Below are 20,036 nucleotides of genomic sequence, written 5' to 3'. Positions count from 1 at the left end.
GGATAACTACTTCTGAAATTACAACTATTGAACTGGTGCAAAATATTGATTTTATTATAATTGATATGAAAAAAAATAGTGAGTGTATATATCCCAGATAAGTTTGTGACACTGTCACTTTAATGCGTAAAACAACTTCAACATAATACATTTGTTTACTTTATGTGCAAGCTTTTTCGGTTAATACAAATTTAAATTAGTAACAATATAATGATTATTCAATTTACAGCAGGATACTTTCGTGTGAATTATGATGTAAAAAGTTGGAATCGAATCGCAACTTTCTTGCAGTCTGATGATTATAATAAAATAAATGTCCTCAATCGCGCGCAATTGATCGACGATGCGTATTATTTTATGACACAAGGCGAAGTATCACCGTCCACATTTTGGGCAATTGCAAGCTACCTAGAGCGCGATATAAGTTATATAGCCTGGTATCCGATGTTTAATATTTTATCGTTCATGTGGCCTATTTGGAATATGCCCGATCCGGAAGTGGAACATATCAAGGTAGGCAAGATAGACCGAATTTCGTTAAATATGTTGATTAAAGGGGGGGGGACGCGTAGTCTACACCGATTATAAAAAGAACTTCATTATATTGAAGATGAAATAACGAGATACTAAAATTAAATGATAAGGTATATCAATCTCAATATTCGTGTGGTATCAATATTTCTTAACATGACCTAGGAAAGAGTACGTCAAATATTAGACGGCTTGCTCCAAAATTTGGGATATAAAGAAAGAAATGATGAGAGCAATATGTATAAAACACTGAGATTATTAGGAACAAGATGGGCTTGCAAGTTAGGGGATAGAAAGTGCCAAATAGCTGCTACGACACAATTGTCTGAGCATCTTTTCGATCCTGACAATAACAAGTAAATCTTTATATCCTGTACTGATCTTTTTAAATATGTTTCTTTATTATCTCTTGCGCCATACGTTTAATTACATGACTCAAACTTTAACTTCGCTAATGGTTGATATTTTTCCAACACGTAGAATTTGGCCATGGTGGAAGGATTGGGTATATTGTGCCGGCATGAGTTTGGCCAACGAAACTATATCGCAAATTCTGTTTGAAAAATACAAAAATATTACAGATATAGATATTTTGAAATACTTGTTTTGCTCGGATGATGCACAAATTATCGTGAAGAATACGGATGTAATGTTCTCTTACGTTCGTTTAAATATGCTATCGTATATCGAGCTGATTAAACTTTATCGTGTTGTTCTAAAGAAGCATATAAGGAAGGATGTCGTTCTGAAATACATCGTAGAAAATAACAACATAGAAATTTGGTGATTGTCTCTCTTATAAATATTTGTAATGTGACTGATCGTGAGAAAATATAGTGCTTCTATTAACAATTAATTCTTTTTAATTTGTAGGAGTTTAAGCATTACCTTAAGTACAAAACTGTTTGGTGATATGATGATGAATGTATATTTAAACGAACATTTCTATAAGGTATGTATTCTTTCGTTTATTTTGCTTTGCGTTTAATATGCTTAATTAACTCACACTTCATTTTCAAACACATAATACATGTGATAATTTATTTTTCGTTAAAGTTAGAAATTATGGATAAAAATGAAGTTGAGGTGTCTTACGAAGATGTCAAAATAACCGTTTTCAGATTATAGAATTTGCAGTAGATAATGCCAACTTATTCAAAATAAACCTGAATGACATATCCAAATTAGGAAGAGCTCAAAAGAAGAGAATTAATAAAATTAATAAAATGAAAGGAATAATTTATCCGTTATATAAATAAGAAAAGGAAGATATATAATTTCTGAACAAGCGAGTTTACAAAATGTGATGGAATTCAAATAATTAAAGTGGCCAAACTGAAGGCTATTGCAAATTAGGCAGTGAATTGAGATGTCTGTGTTTAAAATTGTGATGTTTGTTTTTTGTATAATGAAAATATATTTTCATTATATTTTATTATTACATTATTCTTACATTTTCATGTTTTATATTTACAGATAATTATACACACACATTGTACATTACATGATAATAATATATATGACTATATAATCATGCATGTATAGTTATATATGTATCTATGTAATATCTATAATGTCTATAATTTAACCATTAAGTTTCATTTGTACATGACTGTGCAAACACGCATACACATACGCGATACACACACAAATATATGTACATAAAAAAAAACATATATATACATGTATATGTATGTGTGTATATATTGTTCACTCATCTGTAAAATGTCCCACATATATTTTTTTCAAGCAACAATCGATTGTCATAATTAAATGACGCTGCTGACATGTTCTCATGATAAATAGTTGTGACGAAAAGGCGAGGCGACAGAACAATATTTTAATACGATATGATATCTGAAGGATAAGATTATAATGAAGATACTAATATTTTCTGAAACCTTTGTTGCACTTTGTTGGGACTTCGGACGGCACATATACTTTCACTTTAGCTAATGTCTAAATTGATTACTGCGAAAACATGTCAATGATGTTTCTCATTGATGTCGGAACGTTGTAATTTCATTAGAAAAAATATATGCAAGTCGTTATGAAGCTGAATGTTTGCCATCATATCACAATACTTATTATTTTATTATAAATGTGGATACACTGTATAGTTATAAATAATATATGTACTGTGTATATTTTGTATAGCTTTGTACGTATATTATTTTTAATTACTAATATCGTTCAGCAGATTATATATTGCGCTATAAATCGTTAGAAATATTATATCAGAAATGTTTTATTACATTTCAAACATTTATAATATTTATTATACTATATAATACAGCGTACGTACACAATTGTAAACAATATTTAAATATTATATTGCAATTCGTGCCGTTTCTGTATCTATATTATATATTTAATTACTGATATTATATTATAAATTTGATGTTATTTTCGCTTTCAAAATATCTTGGTGATGTAAATATAATAATAATTCTTTTTTTCTTTTAAGACTAACTCAACTCGTTATTAAATACTTAATTATTTTATTGTTGAAGTACAATTGCCATTCCCCCCTCCGCCCTTCCCAGCGACAGACATAGAACAAATTGTATATATTAGGTGTGTAAATTAATTCGCTTTTTTGGCTATTTAGCTTTTTTTTATAAAATTCAATTTTATAAAAAATCAGTATTATTCTACTATTCTATATTTCTTGTCGATATATGAGGGAACAGTAACAGAGCGATGATTTTAAGAGGATAATGATAATAAATCTAAAAAATAAAAAAACAGCATGATGGAGATAATACTTAAAGTGGACAAGGGGAAATTCTCAATATCTCCTCAAAGTACTTACATACGCATAGTTATAAGGTCTAGTAGTTAATACTTTTCGATGAAATTTACATGGTTCAGAGTCAAATTTGAAATTGAAATATTCTCCCGTTCTTTTGCGGTTTTAAAGTGTTGACATTTAACTTTTCGAAATTACATATGGTTTGGCGTTTGATGCGCATAACTTCAAATAATCAGTAGTATTCACAATGGCCATCAACAAAGAGCATATTCGATACGCAATGCATTTCGCATTTCATTTAAACAAAAACGCTTCTGAAGCAGCCAAAATAATTTGGGCTGCTTATGGTGAAAATGCTGTGACCGATCATACGTGCCGCAATTGGTTTGAATGTTTTCGGAATGACGATTTTGATCTTTACAACCAACCACGCCCCGGTCAGCTAGAAAAATTTGAAGACAAGGAGTTGTAAAATCTACTGAATGAAAATACGGCACAAACATAACAAGAGTTTGCGGAAAGGCTGAGAATAAGCCAAAAAGCTATTTGCGATCGTTTATATCATATGGGGAAAATACAGAAAGAAGGGAAGTGGGTTCCGCACGAGCTAACCATTAAGAACAAAAATCGCTGTTTGACCATACGCTTTATTTTCCCATCAAATATTACAATTGTATTTATTAAAATAATTACCCTTATCTACAGTTATAAGTTTGATCCACTTTCGAAGCAACTGACGAATTCTATCGCTAAATAAAATGTAGCATTTAGGATTCTGAATACGTGTCCAGGATATCCTGTATGAATTCAAAATAATCCTGGGATATTTCTAAGATATTTAATTGTGTTATTATAAGTATTTTAAATGAGAATGTATATATTTGACTTCATTAATTGTAGTGCAACATTAAAAGTAATTTCAGAATGCTAAGTACTGTAATAAAATATAAATCTCTCATAAATGCCCACTGCATATTGGTTAGTCTCAAATAGCATAAGAATCAAGGCGGCACAATTTTCTGTAAGATGTCTCACGAGTAAACAGTAGAAGTATAGTCTATTGAATTTGTTGATTCCGTGTTGTGTCGAGATACGTGCTTTCTATCTTTTCGTTTAAATTAATAGATACAATAAATAAAATAAATAAATATAAAGAGTATTAATAAATACAAGGAAAATCAAAGGACTCCGGTCTTAAATCGGACCTGGCAAATTGAATACATGAATAGCTCGATTTCTTTTAGAATCAAAAGATTTTAGGATTTTAGAAGATTAAAATTTAGAAAAATTATATATCTATATAAAAGGTGTATTTCCTTGCAAATATAGCATTTGTAATTATATAGAATTTCCAAATTTACCAAGTATATAATCGGGTTAGCTTTTACATTGTAAGTATATATATGAAATTTTATTTATTTATTTTTCTATAAAATATTAATTTTAATAATAATACATCAAATTCTATCATATTAAGTATTATTTATTTATCAATATATTGACATAATTATAATAAATAAATAAAAAGTTTCTTCTACTTTGTAAGTTTTCAAAACAATTATTCTTGTTTTCTTCTTCGCGATATTATTTATCATAATTTATAAATTTGTTAAATTCAGTGAAAGTTCCGAAGCAGTATATGAAATATGTGTAAGGAAAATATTCTTTTTTCTCCTTTTTTTGCTTGTTCGCTCCTTTTTCCTTTTCTCTCTTCCTCCCCCCCCCCCTTTTTTTCTAAAGGGTGCCGTCGATCTGTTGTTGTGAGTAGCTTCGAAGGGAAGCATATAATTGTAATAAAAATATTGAATCGATTCTTGCTTTTAATACCTAACCATTCATATCGTACGAGGTGTGAGTATTGCATATGAAAATCCAAAGAGGGGGTTGGGAGCGTTGAAAAACAATAACGATCACAGTGAGGTCAATGGTGGGGAGAACGATGTTACGTTTGGAAGATAGAGACGCGGATCATAAAAACGATGTCGCGGTAGAGTTAGTGAGTCAGTCATTGTTGGACGCCCGAAGTAGACGTGCCATCACCACTCGTGCAGAAGGTTGGTGAGTGTTAATCAAATTATTATTTTCTAATGTTCAGCGGGTGACCGAGGTCGCGAGCATTGTTCCTTTACACAATTAGTTGATGTCTCTTAATTCCAAATACCGGTGTTGTCATGCGTTTTCCCTTCGACACCGGTCCAATTCAGATGTTTTCTGGGTCACCAGACCGGGTCACCATCACCGTGCGTTTTCCCGAAGAGCCTGATGGTATGATCTGACTGATCTGAGCCAGCAGCTGCAAGGGATATCTCGTGCGCCTTCTCTTAATGTTCATTGTACCTCTTGGTGCTGGATGGTGAGCTTTAGGCCGAGATATGCTGGTAATCTCGTGCGCTTTCCCTTGGAAATCTCCGACTACCCGCCAGCGGTTCGAGTGTGCGCATTCCCGCTCGAACTGTCGTTTTTGATCAATTGTCGCATGAGGTAATTGCGCGAAAGCCTGACTCGAAGGTGCTCTAGCCTTCGGTGCGTCTCCATATCCCGCTTGAACTTCGCCGACGGGCGTCTAAATTATGTTATCGTTACGCTATCTATTGTTTTTTTGTGTTTACTACCTCAAGCTGCTCGTCTATTCACTCGGCTCTATGTATAAATATATATAAAGTAAATAAACAGAAAAGGAAAGGGCATATTTCTTGGGACTCGCTCCCATGTTGTTCATACATTCTATACCTTACTCTTACATATGATATTTTCCCTTGTAAGTCTGACATTGTCTTCAAGCAGAGCAATGATACATTGGAAGAGCATATTAAAGGCGTATCATTAAAATATGTGAAATTGTATCATAGTTTTCAGCGAATATTATAGACATGTTCGAGAAAAATTTAAATTTCCTGAGATGACTATATTAGTCATCAGTATCAACAATAACTTATACGTTATTACCTTGCAAAGCCTCTTCATATGTAATCAATCTAGCGTCAAAGTGTTTTCCAAAACGTAACTTATTATTGCATGGTTTGTGTTTATTTCCTTTTGTTTAGCAAGTGATCCACAATATCAGAAGCTGTATTTGTCCTGCGTACGGTAGTAGACAACGAGTGGAAATATTGGATGTACAAATTAGTTCGGTCCGTTTTCAAAAGATGGCTCCGGGTGTTATGAATGGTTCATAGTGATTGCCGATTTTGGCGGTTTCAGAGAGGTTAGACATCTGCCAATAATATTCAGTTTATATCGCTTTGAGTTTCATACAAAAACCTTGCTTTTTACAGTGTTGAAAATGTCGAATTTTGTGTTAACTAAGCAACATTTGCGGGAGGTTTTAATTTTCTGCTTTAATTGGAAGAAAAGTGCAGCTGAAGCCCATCGAATGTTTGTTGAAGTTTATGGTGATGCTGCTCCAACTGATAAATCATGTAGGGAATGGTTCCGACGTTTCAAGGATGGAGATTTCAGCGTCGAAGACAAGCCTCGCCCAAAAGAGTGTTGTTTATTATGAGCTGCTGAAACCTGGAGATCCCATTACGGGCGATCGGTATCGGCTACAATTGATTCGTTTGAGCCGTGCATTGCGATAAAAATGGCCGGAATACGAGCAAAGACATGATAAAGTTATTCTTCTTCATGACAACGCTCGGCCTCATGTCGCAAAAGTCGTAAAAATATTTGGAAACGCTCAAATGGGATGTTTTACCGCACCCGCCGTATTCTCCGGACATTGCTTCTTCTGATTACTAGTTGTTCCGAAGGATGCAGCACGATTTGGCAGGTCACCGGTTCACTTCTTTCGCAGAAATCGAAAATTGGCTCCAAACTTGGATCGCCTCAAAAGACAAGTCATTTTTTCGAGATGGATTTCGAAAATTGCCTGAGAAATGGGAGAAAGTAGTAGCCAGCGATAGAAAATACATTAATTGATCTGTTCATTCATTTTGTTTTGAAATAAATACATTTTTTAACACAAAAAAACGGACCGAACTAATTTGTACTCCCAATATTTACATCTATATACAACATACATATTGTATATTATATGATAATAATATATATTACTATATAATTATACACATATAGTTATATACACATCTATGTATACCATGTAATATACCATGTAATATGTTTATAATTTAGCCATCACATTTCACTTATATCAACTAAAATATACAAATAAGCACGCGGTACATACATAAATACAGGATAGGACAAAAGTTTGGATACACTCTCATAACTTTTGAATGAATTTAGATAAAAAGTTGAAATTTGAAGAAGTTATATAGGATCATGAAAGCTATTTTTGTGCAGGATGGCATCCACCCTTCACCTCCTTGGGGCACGAGGGCGGGGGTGACTTAAAAATCCTAAATGGCATGAAAGGTCAACTGAGAGCTCATTTTAAAGGTGTTTTAAAGACGAAAAAAAATGTTTTTTGAGAAAGTTCGCTACGACTCTCCAGTCGAAAGTTATAATCATAAAACAAAAATTTGCATTTCCTTGTTTATTGCGTTACTGTTCTTTGCGTTACCCAGCGAGGGTAACGGCCAAGACGTGACGGTTATCAGACCCGTGTGTGTGTGTGTGTGTGTGTGTGTGTGTGTGTGTATGTGTGCGTAACAGAAATCAGGACTCTAGGGTCACTCCCCCAGTATTTTGTGACTCCAAACCCTCTCCGTTTCACGCACGCGTGTGTGTGTGTGTGCGTGTGCGCGAGCGCTCGGGTGTGGGTGGGTGAATATGTGTTTACAGTAAGTGTTCGAACTGTCGACCTTCTACAGTTCGACAGTGGGCCAGACGATTGTACAAACTGGTTGTAACGTTTTGTAATATTTCGGGAGTAATTAATGCCACTTCGATAATTCGTAGTCGCAAGTCGTTGAGATTTTGAGGTTTAATTCTGTACACTCGGTTTTTCAAATAACCCCAGAAGAAAAAGTCCAAGGGAGACAAGTCAAGTGATCTGGGTGGCCACTCGATTGCGCCCCTTCTTCCTATCCATCTTTCAGGAAAAGTGTTGTTTAAAATATTCCGCACTTGTAATCCAAAATGTGGAGGAGCACCGTCCTACTGAAACCAAACTGAATCAAAATCTAGACAGAAAATGTTGCGAAGAGTTGATACAAAATCGTCTCAGAGCATGGCTTCATACCTTTGTACTGTCAGATTGCCATAAATAAAAAATGGTCCTATTATGTGCTGTCCAATTATTCCCGCCCAAACATTTAGTTTTTATGGATATTCGCTTTTGGATTCTCTCATCCAATACGGATTAGAATCACTCCAATATCGACTGTTGTGTCTATTTACTGAACCGTCTAACATAAATGTAGCCTCATCTGAGAAAACAATCTTGTTTTGAAATTCCGGTTGATCATCAATTTTTTGCATCATTACGTCACAAAGTTCGAATCGGCGATTAAAATCATGTGTGACTAATTCCTGAACAAGATTTATTTTGTATGGGTGAAATGTGGAATTCTTAAGAACACTTAGAACAGATTTATAGCTACAGTCATGAGTCTGGGCAGTTTTTTGTGTAGAGGTATGGGGATCTTCTACAAATGATTGTAATATTTCTATCGAGATGTCTTCATTTGTACCAATCTCTGGCCTACCCAATCTTTGCCGATCCTTGACGCATCCTGTATTTTGAAAACGATTACATGTTTTCTGTATAGTGGGTACAGAAATCCCTTGCCTCCTTTGCCGAAACTCAGCATTAAATAAATCTCGAACCTTTCGAAATGACCGTTTGCGGTCACCGTACCTTCGCATCATCAAAAGAGTAATACGTACTCTTTCTGTAAGCGCCATTTCAATGCACTCAGTTAGCCTATCTAAGACGCTCGTTTGATTGTCAGATTGTCGACGATAGTGTGCAGTATTTACTGAATATCACAGCGGGGAAGTACTTTTCCGTCACAAGATTCAAAACCGTACAAAAATCGTACAATTTATTTCACAACTCTTGTTCGTCGAGATTTGTTTCAGTCAATCTTTTAAAGATTTAATTGTGAATAGTCTTTTTTTTATCACAGTGGGGAAATCCTCATGAATAGCCCCGCCTCTTGGGGAGGGGGGCGGTGGTTATACCGGACTCTTACTGGCTAGAACCCCACTAGAGTGTGTTCCAGGCGGACCGGAGTATGGGGGGTCGGGGAAATTGCGCCTGCACTGCCTCCCCGACACCCCGGCCCTGGGGATCTAAGGGAGCCCCTAGCCCAAATGCCACACCCCTTCCCACAAAAGGAGTCGGGGGCGCGGCGCAATTATGAATAATCAGAAAATAACATGGCAACTTATTTTATGGTACATGATACGACCACGTTATTTTCTTAAAATACTCTTTTATTAAATAAAATATTTTCTTCACAATTAAATCTTTAAAAGATTGACTGAAACAAATCTCGACAAACAAGAGTTGTGAAATAAATTGTACGATTTTTGTACGGTTTTGAATCTTGTGACGGAAAAGTACTTCCCCGCTGTGATATTCAGTAAATACTGCACACTATCGTCGACAATCTGACAATCAAACGAGCGTCTTAGATAGGCTAACTGAGTGCATTGAAATGGCGCTTATAGAAAGAGTACGTATTACTCTTTTGATGATGCGAAGGTACGGTGACCGCAAACGGTCATTTCGAAAGGTTCGAGATTTATTTAATGCTGAGTTTCGGCAAAGGAGGCAAGGGATTTCTGTACCCACTATACAGAAAACATGTAATCGTTTTCAAAATACAGGATGCGTCAAGGATCGGCAAAGATTGGGTAGGCCAGAGATTGGTACAAATGAAGACATCTCGATAGAAATATTACAATCATTTGTAGAAGATCCCCATACCTCTACACAAAAAACTGCCCAGACTCATGACTGTAGCTATAAATCTGTTCTAAGTGTTCTTAAGAATTCCACATTTCACTCATACAAAATAAATCTTGTTCAGGAATTTGTCACACATGATTTTAATCGCCGACTCGAACTTTGTGACGTAATGATACAAAAAATTGATGATCAACCGGAATTTCAAAACAAGATTGTTTTCTCAGATGAGGCTACATTTATGTTAGACGGTTCAGTAAATAGACACAACAGTCGATATTGGAGTGATTCTAATCCGCATTGGATGAGAGAATCCAAAAGCGAATATCCATAAAAACTAAATGTTTGGGCGGGAATAATTGGACAGCACATAATAGGACCATTTTTCATTGATGGCAATCTGACAGCACAAAGGTATGAGGCTATGTTCCGAGACAATATTGTACCAACTCTTCGCAACATTTTCTGTCTAGATTTTCATTCAGTTTGGTTTCAGTAGGACGGTGCTCCTCCACATTTTGGATTACAAGTGCGGAATATTTTAAACAACACTTTTCCTGAAAGATGAATAGGAAGAAGGGACGCAATCGAGTGGCCACCCAGATCACCTGACTTGTCTCCTTTGGACTTTTTCTTCTGGGGTTATTTGAAAAACCGAGTGTACAGAATTAAGGGTCTGCAGGAGCCACACTAGAGACCTCTCGCGGAGACCCACGAACTAGGCAAAATTATATTAGAAATTATGACTAAAATATGGAAAAAATCACCTTATATTTACGACATTTGTAATCAAGATTAATGTCCGCAGGGACGTACAGAGCGTTTTTTCTTGGAAAAAGGATCTAAATAAAAATCGAATAAAAATTTTGAATGAAAGTGCATCACGCGGTGTAACACGAGCCTATATTTCCATTTATTACAAATTTTCAAGGACCTGAAGGCAAAATCAGGCTCTGTACGTCCCTAGATACTAATAAAAGGAAGATGCCCATGTAAGTTAAATGATGTAAGTTAAATGCCTACATGGCAAAATATCTTTTGGTGCAGATAACACGGAAAGTATACTCCAGCTGCATCATGGTGCAGTCTGTATGACCCAACCTTCCTGCTCTTGCGCTCGCACGAGCAATGCATCAGTATTAGCGCATATATGAGCAGTGCATTAATATTGACGTGTGTATGTGTATGAATACTTTCCAGCCACCACTTTAAAACAAGATATTCCGACTCGTGGATGATATACATAACCGCCAAATTATTATAAAATATCCTTTGAACTATTCCTGAGGTCCCTACACAGCCAGATTTTGAAATTTGGCAATCAACAATTTATCATTAACAAATAAAGCGTCAGCAGTACCGAGCGTCTTTGCGACGCTCGGTACTGCTCGCGCATACAATTTTACTACACGCGCGATACAATTTTACTACAAGAGATATTGTACCTCGGGGACGATATACATAACCGCCAAATTGTTATAAAACATCCCTTGAACTATTCCCGAGATCCCTACAAAGCCAGATTTTGAAGTTTGGCAGTCAGAAGTTTTTCATATGTAAAAGAAGTGTCAATTTTACCAAGTGTCGCATTCAAAATTCACGTTCAGTACCACTGTATAAGTTCAGATATTATGCTCGTTGTTATATACAGGGTGTCTCAGAACTTTGGGACACGGACTCCGTAGGGATATACTAGTAGAGCTAAGTGAGAGGAACAAAAAAGTCCTCTGCCATAATGTGAAAATCGTAATAGTTTTTTAGTAATAACCGCGTAAAGTTTGGTGTTTTCCACGCCCATCGCGGCCTATAGACGCTCCGTGACAAGCTGTGTGCGTAGGGGCTGAGTGATAACGTGTCTCGCGCTGACTGTTGCGATGGCGTCTTAGCGTTTTAAGCTATAATGCCATTTCAAAATCTACCGTTGAAAGAACGATAAGGCGTTTTCAGGAAACTGGAAATGTGAAAAATCGTGCAATACCAGGTAGGCTAGTATCAGCAACAAGTGTAGAAAAATCATTAGATGTTCTACAATCCTTTATCGAAAATCCGCATGATTCGACCCGCAAAGTAGGACAGCAACATGAAATAGATCAAATGTCTGTGCTTAAAATATTGAAAATGAATAAATTTCATCCTTATAAGATCCATCTTGTACAAGAGCTAAATGAAGGTGATTTTGATAGGCACATTGAATTTTGTGATTTGATGATGGAAAAAATAGCCGAAGATCCTAAATATCTATCAAATGTAGTATTTTCAGGTGAGGCAACATTTCAGTTAAATGGTCACGTTAATCGACACAATTGTAGATTTTGATCAGATACAAATTCTCACTGGATTGAAGAAACACATACGCAGTATCCACAAAAAGTGAATGTTTGGGTAGGCATTTTGAATAATGTTCTCATAAGTCCATTCTTTATTGACGGAAATCTAACAGCGATAAAATATGAGAATATGATAAGAAACGAAATAGTTCCAGCGATACAAGCAATCATGGATGACAACTTCGAGCATACATAGTTCCAACAAGATGGTGCCCCCCCCCACATTACGGAAGGGACGTCCGTAATTATCTGGACAGTGTTTCCTCATCGATGGATAGGTAGAAGAGGACCTATAGAATAGCCTCCTCGATCACCCGATTTATCACCTAACGATTACTTCCTGTGGGGCCATTTAAAAGATAAAGTTTACAAAACGAAACCACAAAATTTGGATGACTTACGAAATCGAATTCTTGATGAAGCTGCTCTCATTCCTGCTGATTACATTCAAAAAGCCGTTTCATCTTTTTACGATAGATTCGCTTATTGTCAAACTGTTGATGGCGGACATTTTGAACAATTAATTAAAACTTTCCAGTATTGCCTTAGTTGGCCGGACAACTCCCGACCTTGCCTTAGTTGGCCGGATCATCCTACGATCTTGCCTTAGTTGGCTAGATCATCCTCCGGTCTTGCCTTAGTTGGCTGGATCATTCTCCGATCTTGCCTTAGTTGGCTAAATATCTTACTTTAAAAAACTCGATAACTTCGGAACAGCTTATTCAAATTGAGTAAAACCATAGTGCTTTGAAAAGGTCTAAAGAAGGGCTATAAGAATATGTGATAAAAAAAATGGGGGTTCCATTTAAAAAATCCGAGGTGACTTTGTCCTGACCTTGATAACGCCACCCAAGGTCAAATTGTTAAGATCGGTAAATAGATCTTTTTCAACGCTACAACTTTTGTCTGAAACATTTTTTTATAAAGTGTATATTTTTCGAAATTTTCAGGGGTCTCGGGGATTTTTCTTCACCCTGTATGTATTATTTAACTGAAACATTTTAATCAAACTTTAAATAATTATCTGAGTATTTTATAAATAATTAGACAAGTTTCAGATGACAAATATTAACTGATGCGTACCTAAGTCAAAAAATGGATCTAAGTATCTCACATATAAAATCGCTTCGTTCTCATATGCACTTAGCGCGTGTCTTTTTGTAATTGTGATTGATGACATATAAACTGTCAAGACTCAATAATCATCATACTTTAGATGATGTTTAGAATAGGACTTACATATATAACAGGAAAGTATAAACAAGTGAATTCAAATGTTCAATTTCTAACATCACAAATCAAAATGTCTATATGAGGTTGTCAATTAATCATTGAAAGCAGTGTTCCGATGTTGGAGAGACTGCACGCGCATGCGTGACAATCTCTATTCGAAAGAGAGAGACAGAAAGTCTCTGTCTCTCTCTTTCGAATAGAGATTTATCACATTAACATTGATCGAAAGTATGATTACCACTTAAAAAAATATAATTTTTTTCTTTGATGTTCCGTTTTCTGTTATATGTATAGGTTTTCTGTTGTATATATAGATCTTACTTTAAACACCATCGAAAATGCAATAATTATTAAGCTTTAACAGAAAACGGAACATGAAAGAAAAAAAATTGTATTTTGCTTAGGTGATAATCATACTTTCGATGGTATTTAGAATAGGATTTAATCAATCGAATATATAAATTTTTTTTGCGACGTTGACAACTTCTTGTAGACATTCTGTCTTGCGATATTGCATTTAGGAGACAATATAAGACTGCAATAAATTTTAGTTGTCTATGTTACAGCGTTATTTTAATCCCCTATCTTATAGAGTGTTAAGTTGTGCTTTCTTTCCTTTTTTTTGACTATAAAAATTTTTTTGCGATATTAATTGACAACCTCCTATAGATTCATTATTGCTTAAATTACTAGAGTGGTAACGTGGTTTTTACATTATTTAAATTACTAAAATAGTACTAAGTTGGTAACGTTTAACCCAAGTTTTGAAGATCCTTTTCTTCACGATTCAATGTCGCTTATCTCTTGCACATATATTCTACATGTTTCACTAGTAAACCACATTTTTTATTAATAATATAATATAATTAAAACTGGTAATTACCTTGTAAATGCACATAGAATACATGTGCACAAAGTAAGCGACATTAACCTGTCAAGAACAGGATCTTCAAAACTTGATAAAAATCTCATCGATATCAACTCAATACTTCCTATAATATTCCTCAAATTATCAGAGTGATGACAAGTAGTTCTTGTAGAATTAGTAGTGGCGATAGCAAGTTTTGAAGATTTTGTTCTTGACAGGTCGATATCGCTTACCTCATACTTTTATATTCTACATGCATTTATAACCATAAAAGTTTTAATTATATTATACTATTAACCAAGAAATATAATATAAAATTTTAATATAATTAATTAATTTTAATATAATTAAAATTTTTTATTACCTTGTAAATGCACATAGAATATATGTGCACAAAGTGACATCAACCTGTCAAGAACAGGATCTTCAAAACTTGATAAAAATCTCATCTATTGGGTTGGCAACTAAGTGATTGCGGATTTTAAATAAGAATGAAAATTCAAAATTTTTAATTTGCTTTTCTAAATTTTTTCAATGCATGTATGCGATACATTGAGCTTCTCTGCAATATCACGTGTTGTGCTATGATGATCTGAATCGATAATGGCCTTGATATGGGTCTCATCGACTTCAACTGGACGGCCAGATCGTTGAGTATTTTTCAGTGAAAAATCACCAGAACGAAATCTGGCAAACCAATTTTGACACTGCCTTTCTTTCAAGGCTTCATTCCCATATACGGCACCCATATAACTTCTTGTGTGCTTGCGATGCGTTCTTACCTTTTCGGAAATAATACAATAAAATATGTCTGAAGTGCACGTCTTGCTCTTCCATTTTTAAATTGGGATAAAAACAAAACTAAAGAACTAATTGATATAATTTTTGTACTAAATGAAAGGTAGAAGTCCAAACAATAAGAAAAAAATATAGGTTAGGTACTTTGAACACGTTAACGAAACAAAAAAAAGTGTAAAATCCATCTGTCGACAAAATCCGCAATCACTTAGTTGTCAACCCAATATATCAACTCAATACTTCCTATAATACTCTTCAAATTATCAGAGTGGTGACAAGTAGTTCTTGCAGATTTAGTAGTGGTGATAGCAAGTTTTGAAGAACTTGTTCTTGACAGGTCGATATCACTTACCTCATATATCTGTATTCTACATACATTTATAACCATAAAAGTTTTAATAATATTATACTATTAACCAATATATAATTAAGTATATATATATAATAAAATATATAATTAAGTATATATATATAATAAAATATATAATTAAGTATAAAATATAATTAAGTTATTGTTACAGTTGCATTTAAAGTGACTAATGTATTTACTAAATAATTATAGACAAAAATAATTTTCAAACTTCTATAACGTAACACTACTCAGTGGTTACTCACTATCACTAATGGTACAAACTCACTACTTCCTATAAAAGCTCATTCACTCTTTAAATTAGAATGGTAACAAGTAGTTTTTGTAGAATTAGTAATAGTGATAGCAAGTTTATCAATAAACAATAAATAACCATTGTGTAGTGCTGTTACGTTAGAAGGTTAAAAGTAATTTTCTGTCTGTAATTTTTTAGTACACATATTTAATCACTTTAAATGCAACTGTAACAATAACAGAATAATATTTCTTGGATAATAATAATAAATATAACTCATACTTTTTGCAATTAACGTATGAATACATCTAGAATACACTTGCATAGATGCAAGATAAGCAACATTCAACTGTCAAAAAAAGTTAGGTTAAACATCGATCGACACAGGCTGCGTTCCGATATTCACTGCCAGTATTGAAAATATATACTTTATGTCACATATATTATAGATTTTCAGTACTGGCAGTGAATATCGGAACGCAGCCACGTTTGCGGGCTCAGCTGAGCAACAAGTGCTGTTCACAGTCGCCACCTATACAGGTTTGATGGAACTGGACATTTTGACGACGAATTTCGGACGTGATAGTTTTTCACGAAATTAAATTATTTCGACTTACAGTGCACGTAGGACAAAAGTAAAGACAGTTTTGTTATGTAAGTCGACCCCAAGGAATCCATTGAGCTCACTTAGAATTCGATCAGATTAGCCGTTTGGGTGGTACGATAATCTTGTCTCCGATCAACTAAAGCCAGCGGCACACGGTGCTTGTTTTCGTGCTGGATTGCTTGCTGGATGAAATGTTGCGTTCTGATTGGTACATTTCCGAAGATGGATGAAAATGCACCAATCAAAACTCAGTATTTTCATCCAGCAAGCAATCCAGCACAAAAACAAGCACCGTGTGCCGCTGGCTTAAGTGCTTCGTGTAAAAATACCCAGCCGGTCTTGCGGCCCGTGCGCGTCGCGTCGCTCTCGCGTGCACTTGGCGCGAGACACTGCCGTGTCTCTTGATCAATACTATCAATATTTTGAAATATAACAGATAGTAACTGTTTTTATTCCTTTAGTACGAATATAATTTACAATAATAAATATATTTAATTAGTGTGAACGTAACCTACAATATATATATTGTTATATGTATTTTTATATTATACTGATTTATACCAAGAAACATAATGGAACTTGTAACGAAAGTTGAAGATAAATGTAAAAAAAATAATTAAAACTCTTTTTATTTACATATCTTGTTTAAATAAATTTCTTCATATATCATCCTCTTTCTACTTCCTTTCAGAACCATTTGTATGTAAACAATGCAATAATGTAATTGCATTTTTTTGCATTTTAAAATGCATTAATTGCATTTTTGTAATTGCATAATGGATTTTTTGAAAAATTCTTATTCCTTTAATTGTTTTAGAATTATATTTTTATTATATATGGTTGCGTTCAGAAAACAAAGCGCTCACTGAGCGCTTAGTAACTATTGGTCTTTACTGTTAGATCCTTACATTCAGTCCAATAACGTTGACGAATTATGCCTCGTCTACAATGGGGTCGTAGAGTCATAAAATATGGTCGTAGAGTCGTGGTAGTAGTCGCTTGAGAGATCGTAATCGCTGTCGTTCAAGTTAGGATCGTCTACAATAGAGTCGTAACGTCATAGAATACGGTCGTAGAGTCGTAGCAATGGTCAACTGAAAGGTTATTTTCGATCGCAAAACGCTTGCAAGCACAGTCGCTTGAGTTGGTTCCAATCCAATTTCAACGACTATTGTAACGACTTGAGCTACAATAGATTAATCAGAGGAAAGATTTTATATATCACGCTATGTAAACAACGTGGGAAAATGATATCGTGTGTGGACGGCACTTATTTATTCATTTTTTATAAAGTCACCTTTACAAATTTCATTAGTATCACAAAGATCAATGATAAAGAATTTATCAGCAAAATCGCCTACTTGCAATAAAAATTTTATTAATATTTCTGAAGGCAAATGATTGATAAATTATTATTTTCCACAGAAAACTTAATCGTTAATTACATTCTTAACACTTCTAAATAAATTTCAGATAGCGAGAATATCGATCCAGCAAATAAGCATAACCTCAAAGTGCCTAAAACAGATATCAGAAAAAGAAAGAATATAAGTCTTGATGTGAATTCTCTAATTATGGAATCATCACAGGCTGTTACTGCAGCTTGTTCAGCTTTGCCAGCATTGCTGAACAGTACAACTTCCACGCTAGATACAGAAGAAGAGAAAAGTATGGTGACAGTCTTATTACATAGAATAAAACGTATACCTATGCAACAAAGAATAAAATGTTTTATCAAACTGTTGGAAATATTGGAATCATTTCAGCATGAGTGAATAATTATATAGTCATTGCTGATAGAAAATATTAAAAATATAATTGTCCTATTATAGCATATGTTATAGTGTAATTGGATTCTATATGGAATATTGTCAGCAATTAGCAGAGAAAGTTAAGTAAATGTTATAAAGTTGATCTGATTGGTATATATTTTTAAATTCAATCAAGATTAAAAGCATACCATCAATCAGATTCACGTATTTTTACACAGTTGCAAAACTTTCTTCTCTATATTCTCTATATAACAGTTGTACTGTTAAAAGAAGAAAACTTAATATGAATATTAAAAGTAATATTTTTGTGGAACATACAGTTTAATCATGAAACAATAACCTTGCTTTGTGGTATCAACAGATTTTCATAAGATATATCATCTTATATATCTCCTTTTTATATATCTTTTTATATATCTCCTTTTTCTAAGAAAAGGTCTGACAATATGGCACAAATAATCATATTGGACAGGTGTCATTCGTGTCATACTAAAAAATTTTTCATGATCTGTCTCATATACCTCTTTGAATTGTTTATTGAAATATCCTAAATAATCTCTATTTCTATTTATAGGTCTTATCCACTATCTTCTTTGTCTTTTTCGTTTTAGATATAAATATATCGATATTAAATTCAAATGGTAAGCATTTAATAACAAAGAAATACTACAAATTGCACGGAATTCCATTATATTTCTATTTCAATAACACACATAAACACAATCGATCATTCGTATTATCGTACGGGCAATATCCTGCTCTCTGATTGGTTTACACTCCGATCCAGCGACTAATTGAACTTTGTACAAGCATCGCCATAGGACCCAGCTCACGACTTTACGACCCCATTGTAGACGTAGCATTACTTAACCGTTATGTAACCGTTGTGTTTTCTGAACGCAGCCTATGTCTATGGAGAAGTCTTTAGGCCCATCTACAATGGCTGCAAGAATAAGGGCCAGAGCACAGACTTCTGCATAACGCAAGAGAATCAACAAATCAGAGTTCTTCATTTCTGTCCTGAGGAGGGAAATGAAGAACTCTGATTGGTTGATTCTCTTATGCGTTGTATATTATGCGTTATGCAGAAGTCTGTGCTCTGGCCCTAAGGTTGTAAGCGTAAGCAGTAAGAAATGGACCAACCATAATCGATTATTCTTATAATAATCATTTGTGGTTGGTCTATTTCTTACTGCTTACGCTTAGAACTTTATTCTTGCCGCAGCCATTGTAGATGGGCTTTTAAGGCTCGTCTACATTAGCTGTAAGAATAAGGCTGTGAATAAGGTTGCAAGACACGAAATGAAATATTCGTCTACAGCTATTGTAGTCGAGCCTTTAGACAGTTTCTTCATACAGACTATGACCCATATTCAGAACATGCTTATAACTATGTTAGTGCGCTGTTAACTAATCAGAAGGCATATTGCGTGGCTTTTCATTGGTTAACAGCGCGCTAACACAGTTACAAGCGTGTTCTGGATATGGGCCTATAGGTTTAAGTAAACTACAGTTAAAAACACGATATGAAACGCGATATAATGGATCTTCTACAATAAGCTATTAGGCCCAGTTCCACAACTTGCTTTAAACTCCGTTTAAAGCAAGTTGTGGAACTGGGCCATAGTCATAAGTTGTAACCAAATTGACCAACCACAGTCGATTATTTTTGAAATAATCAATTGTGATTGGTTAATTTGCTTATAGCTTATGACTAATT

The 20,036-nt window shown here is 34.4% G+C and overlaps 1 protein-coding gene and 1 long non-coding RNA gene across 2 annotated transcripts; one reads left to right on the top strand and one right to left on the bottom strand.

The window, feature by feature from the left end:
- On the top strand, window positions 1-1,912 carry LOC112589563 (thyrotropin-releasing hormone-degrading ectoenzyme-like). Its single transcript, XM_025303392.1, has 6 exons — window positions 1-78; window positions 230-513; window positions 697-887; window positions 1,012-1,314; window positions 1,405-1,483; window positions 1,653-1,912. The coding sequence occupies exons 1-6, from the start codon at window positions 66-68 to the stop codon at window positions 1,788-1,790; spliced, it is 1,008 nt and encodes a 335-aa protein (XP_025159177.1). The 5' UTR covers window positions 1-65; the 3' UTR covers window positions 1,791-1,912.
- A 10,590-nt stretch (window positions 1,913-12,502) lies between these two features.
- On the bottom strand, window positions 12,503-13,058 carry LOC112589554 (uncharacterized). The gene is made up of 2 exons (XR_003113627.1): window positions 12,835-13,058; window positions 12,503-12,773 (listed from the first exon to the last, which is right to left on the bottom strand). It is a non-coding gene; the product is annotated as an uncharacterized LOC112589554 (long non-coding RNA).
- Between the last annotated feature and the right edge of the window lie 6,978 nt (window positions 13,059-20,036).

Source organism: Harpegnathos saltator, unplaced genomic scaffold (assembly GCF_003227715.2).
Source record: "Harpegnathos saltator strain DR-91 unplaced genomic scaffold, Hsal_v8.6 scaffold54, whole genome shotgun sequence".
NCBI lineage: Eukaryota > Metazoa > Arthropoda > Insecta > Hymenoptera > Formicidae > Harpegnathos > Harpegnathos saltator.
The sequence above is the reverse complement of the archived record's forward strand: the minus strand, read 5'-3'. Positions and strand labels throughout refer to the sequence as shown.

Bases quoted from the DNA above. Each gene is read 5' to 3' on its own strand.
- LOC112589563 (XM_025303392.1), top strand. The intron at 888-1,011 runs GTAAATCTTTAT...TCCAACACGTAG, and splicing joins TTCGATCCTGACAATAACAA to AATTTGGCCATGGTGGAAGG. The intron at 1,484-1,652 runs GTATGTATTCTT...AACCGTTTTCAG, and splicing joins TAAACGAACATTTCTATAAG to ATTATAGAATTTGCAGTAGA.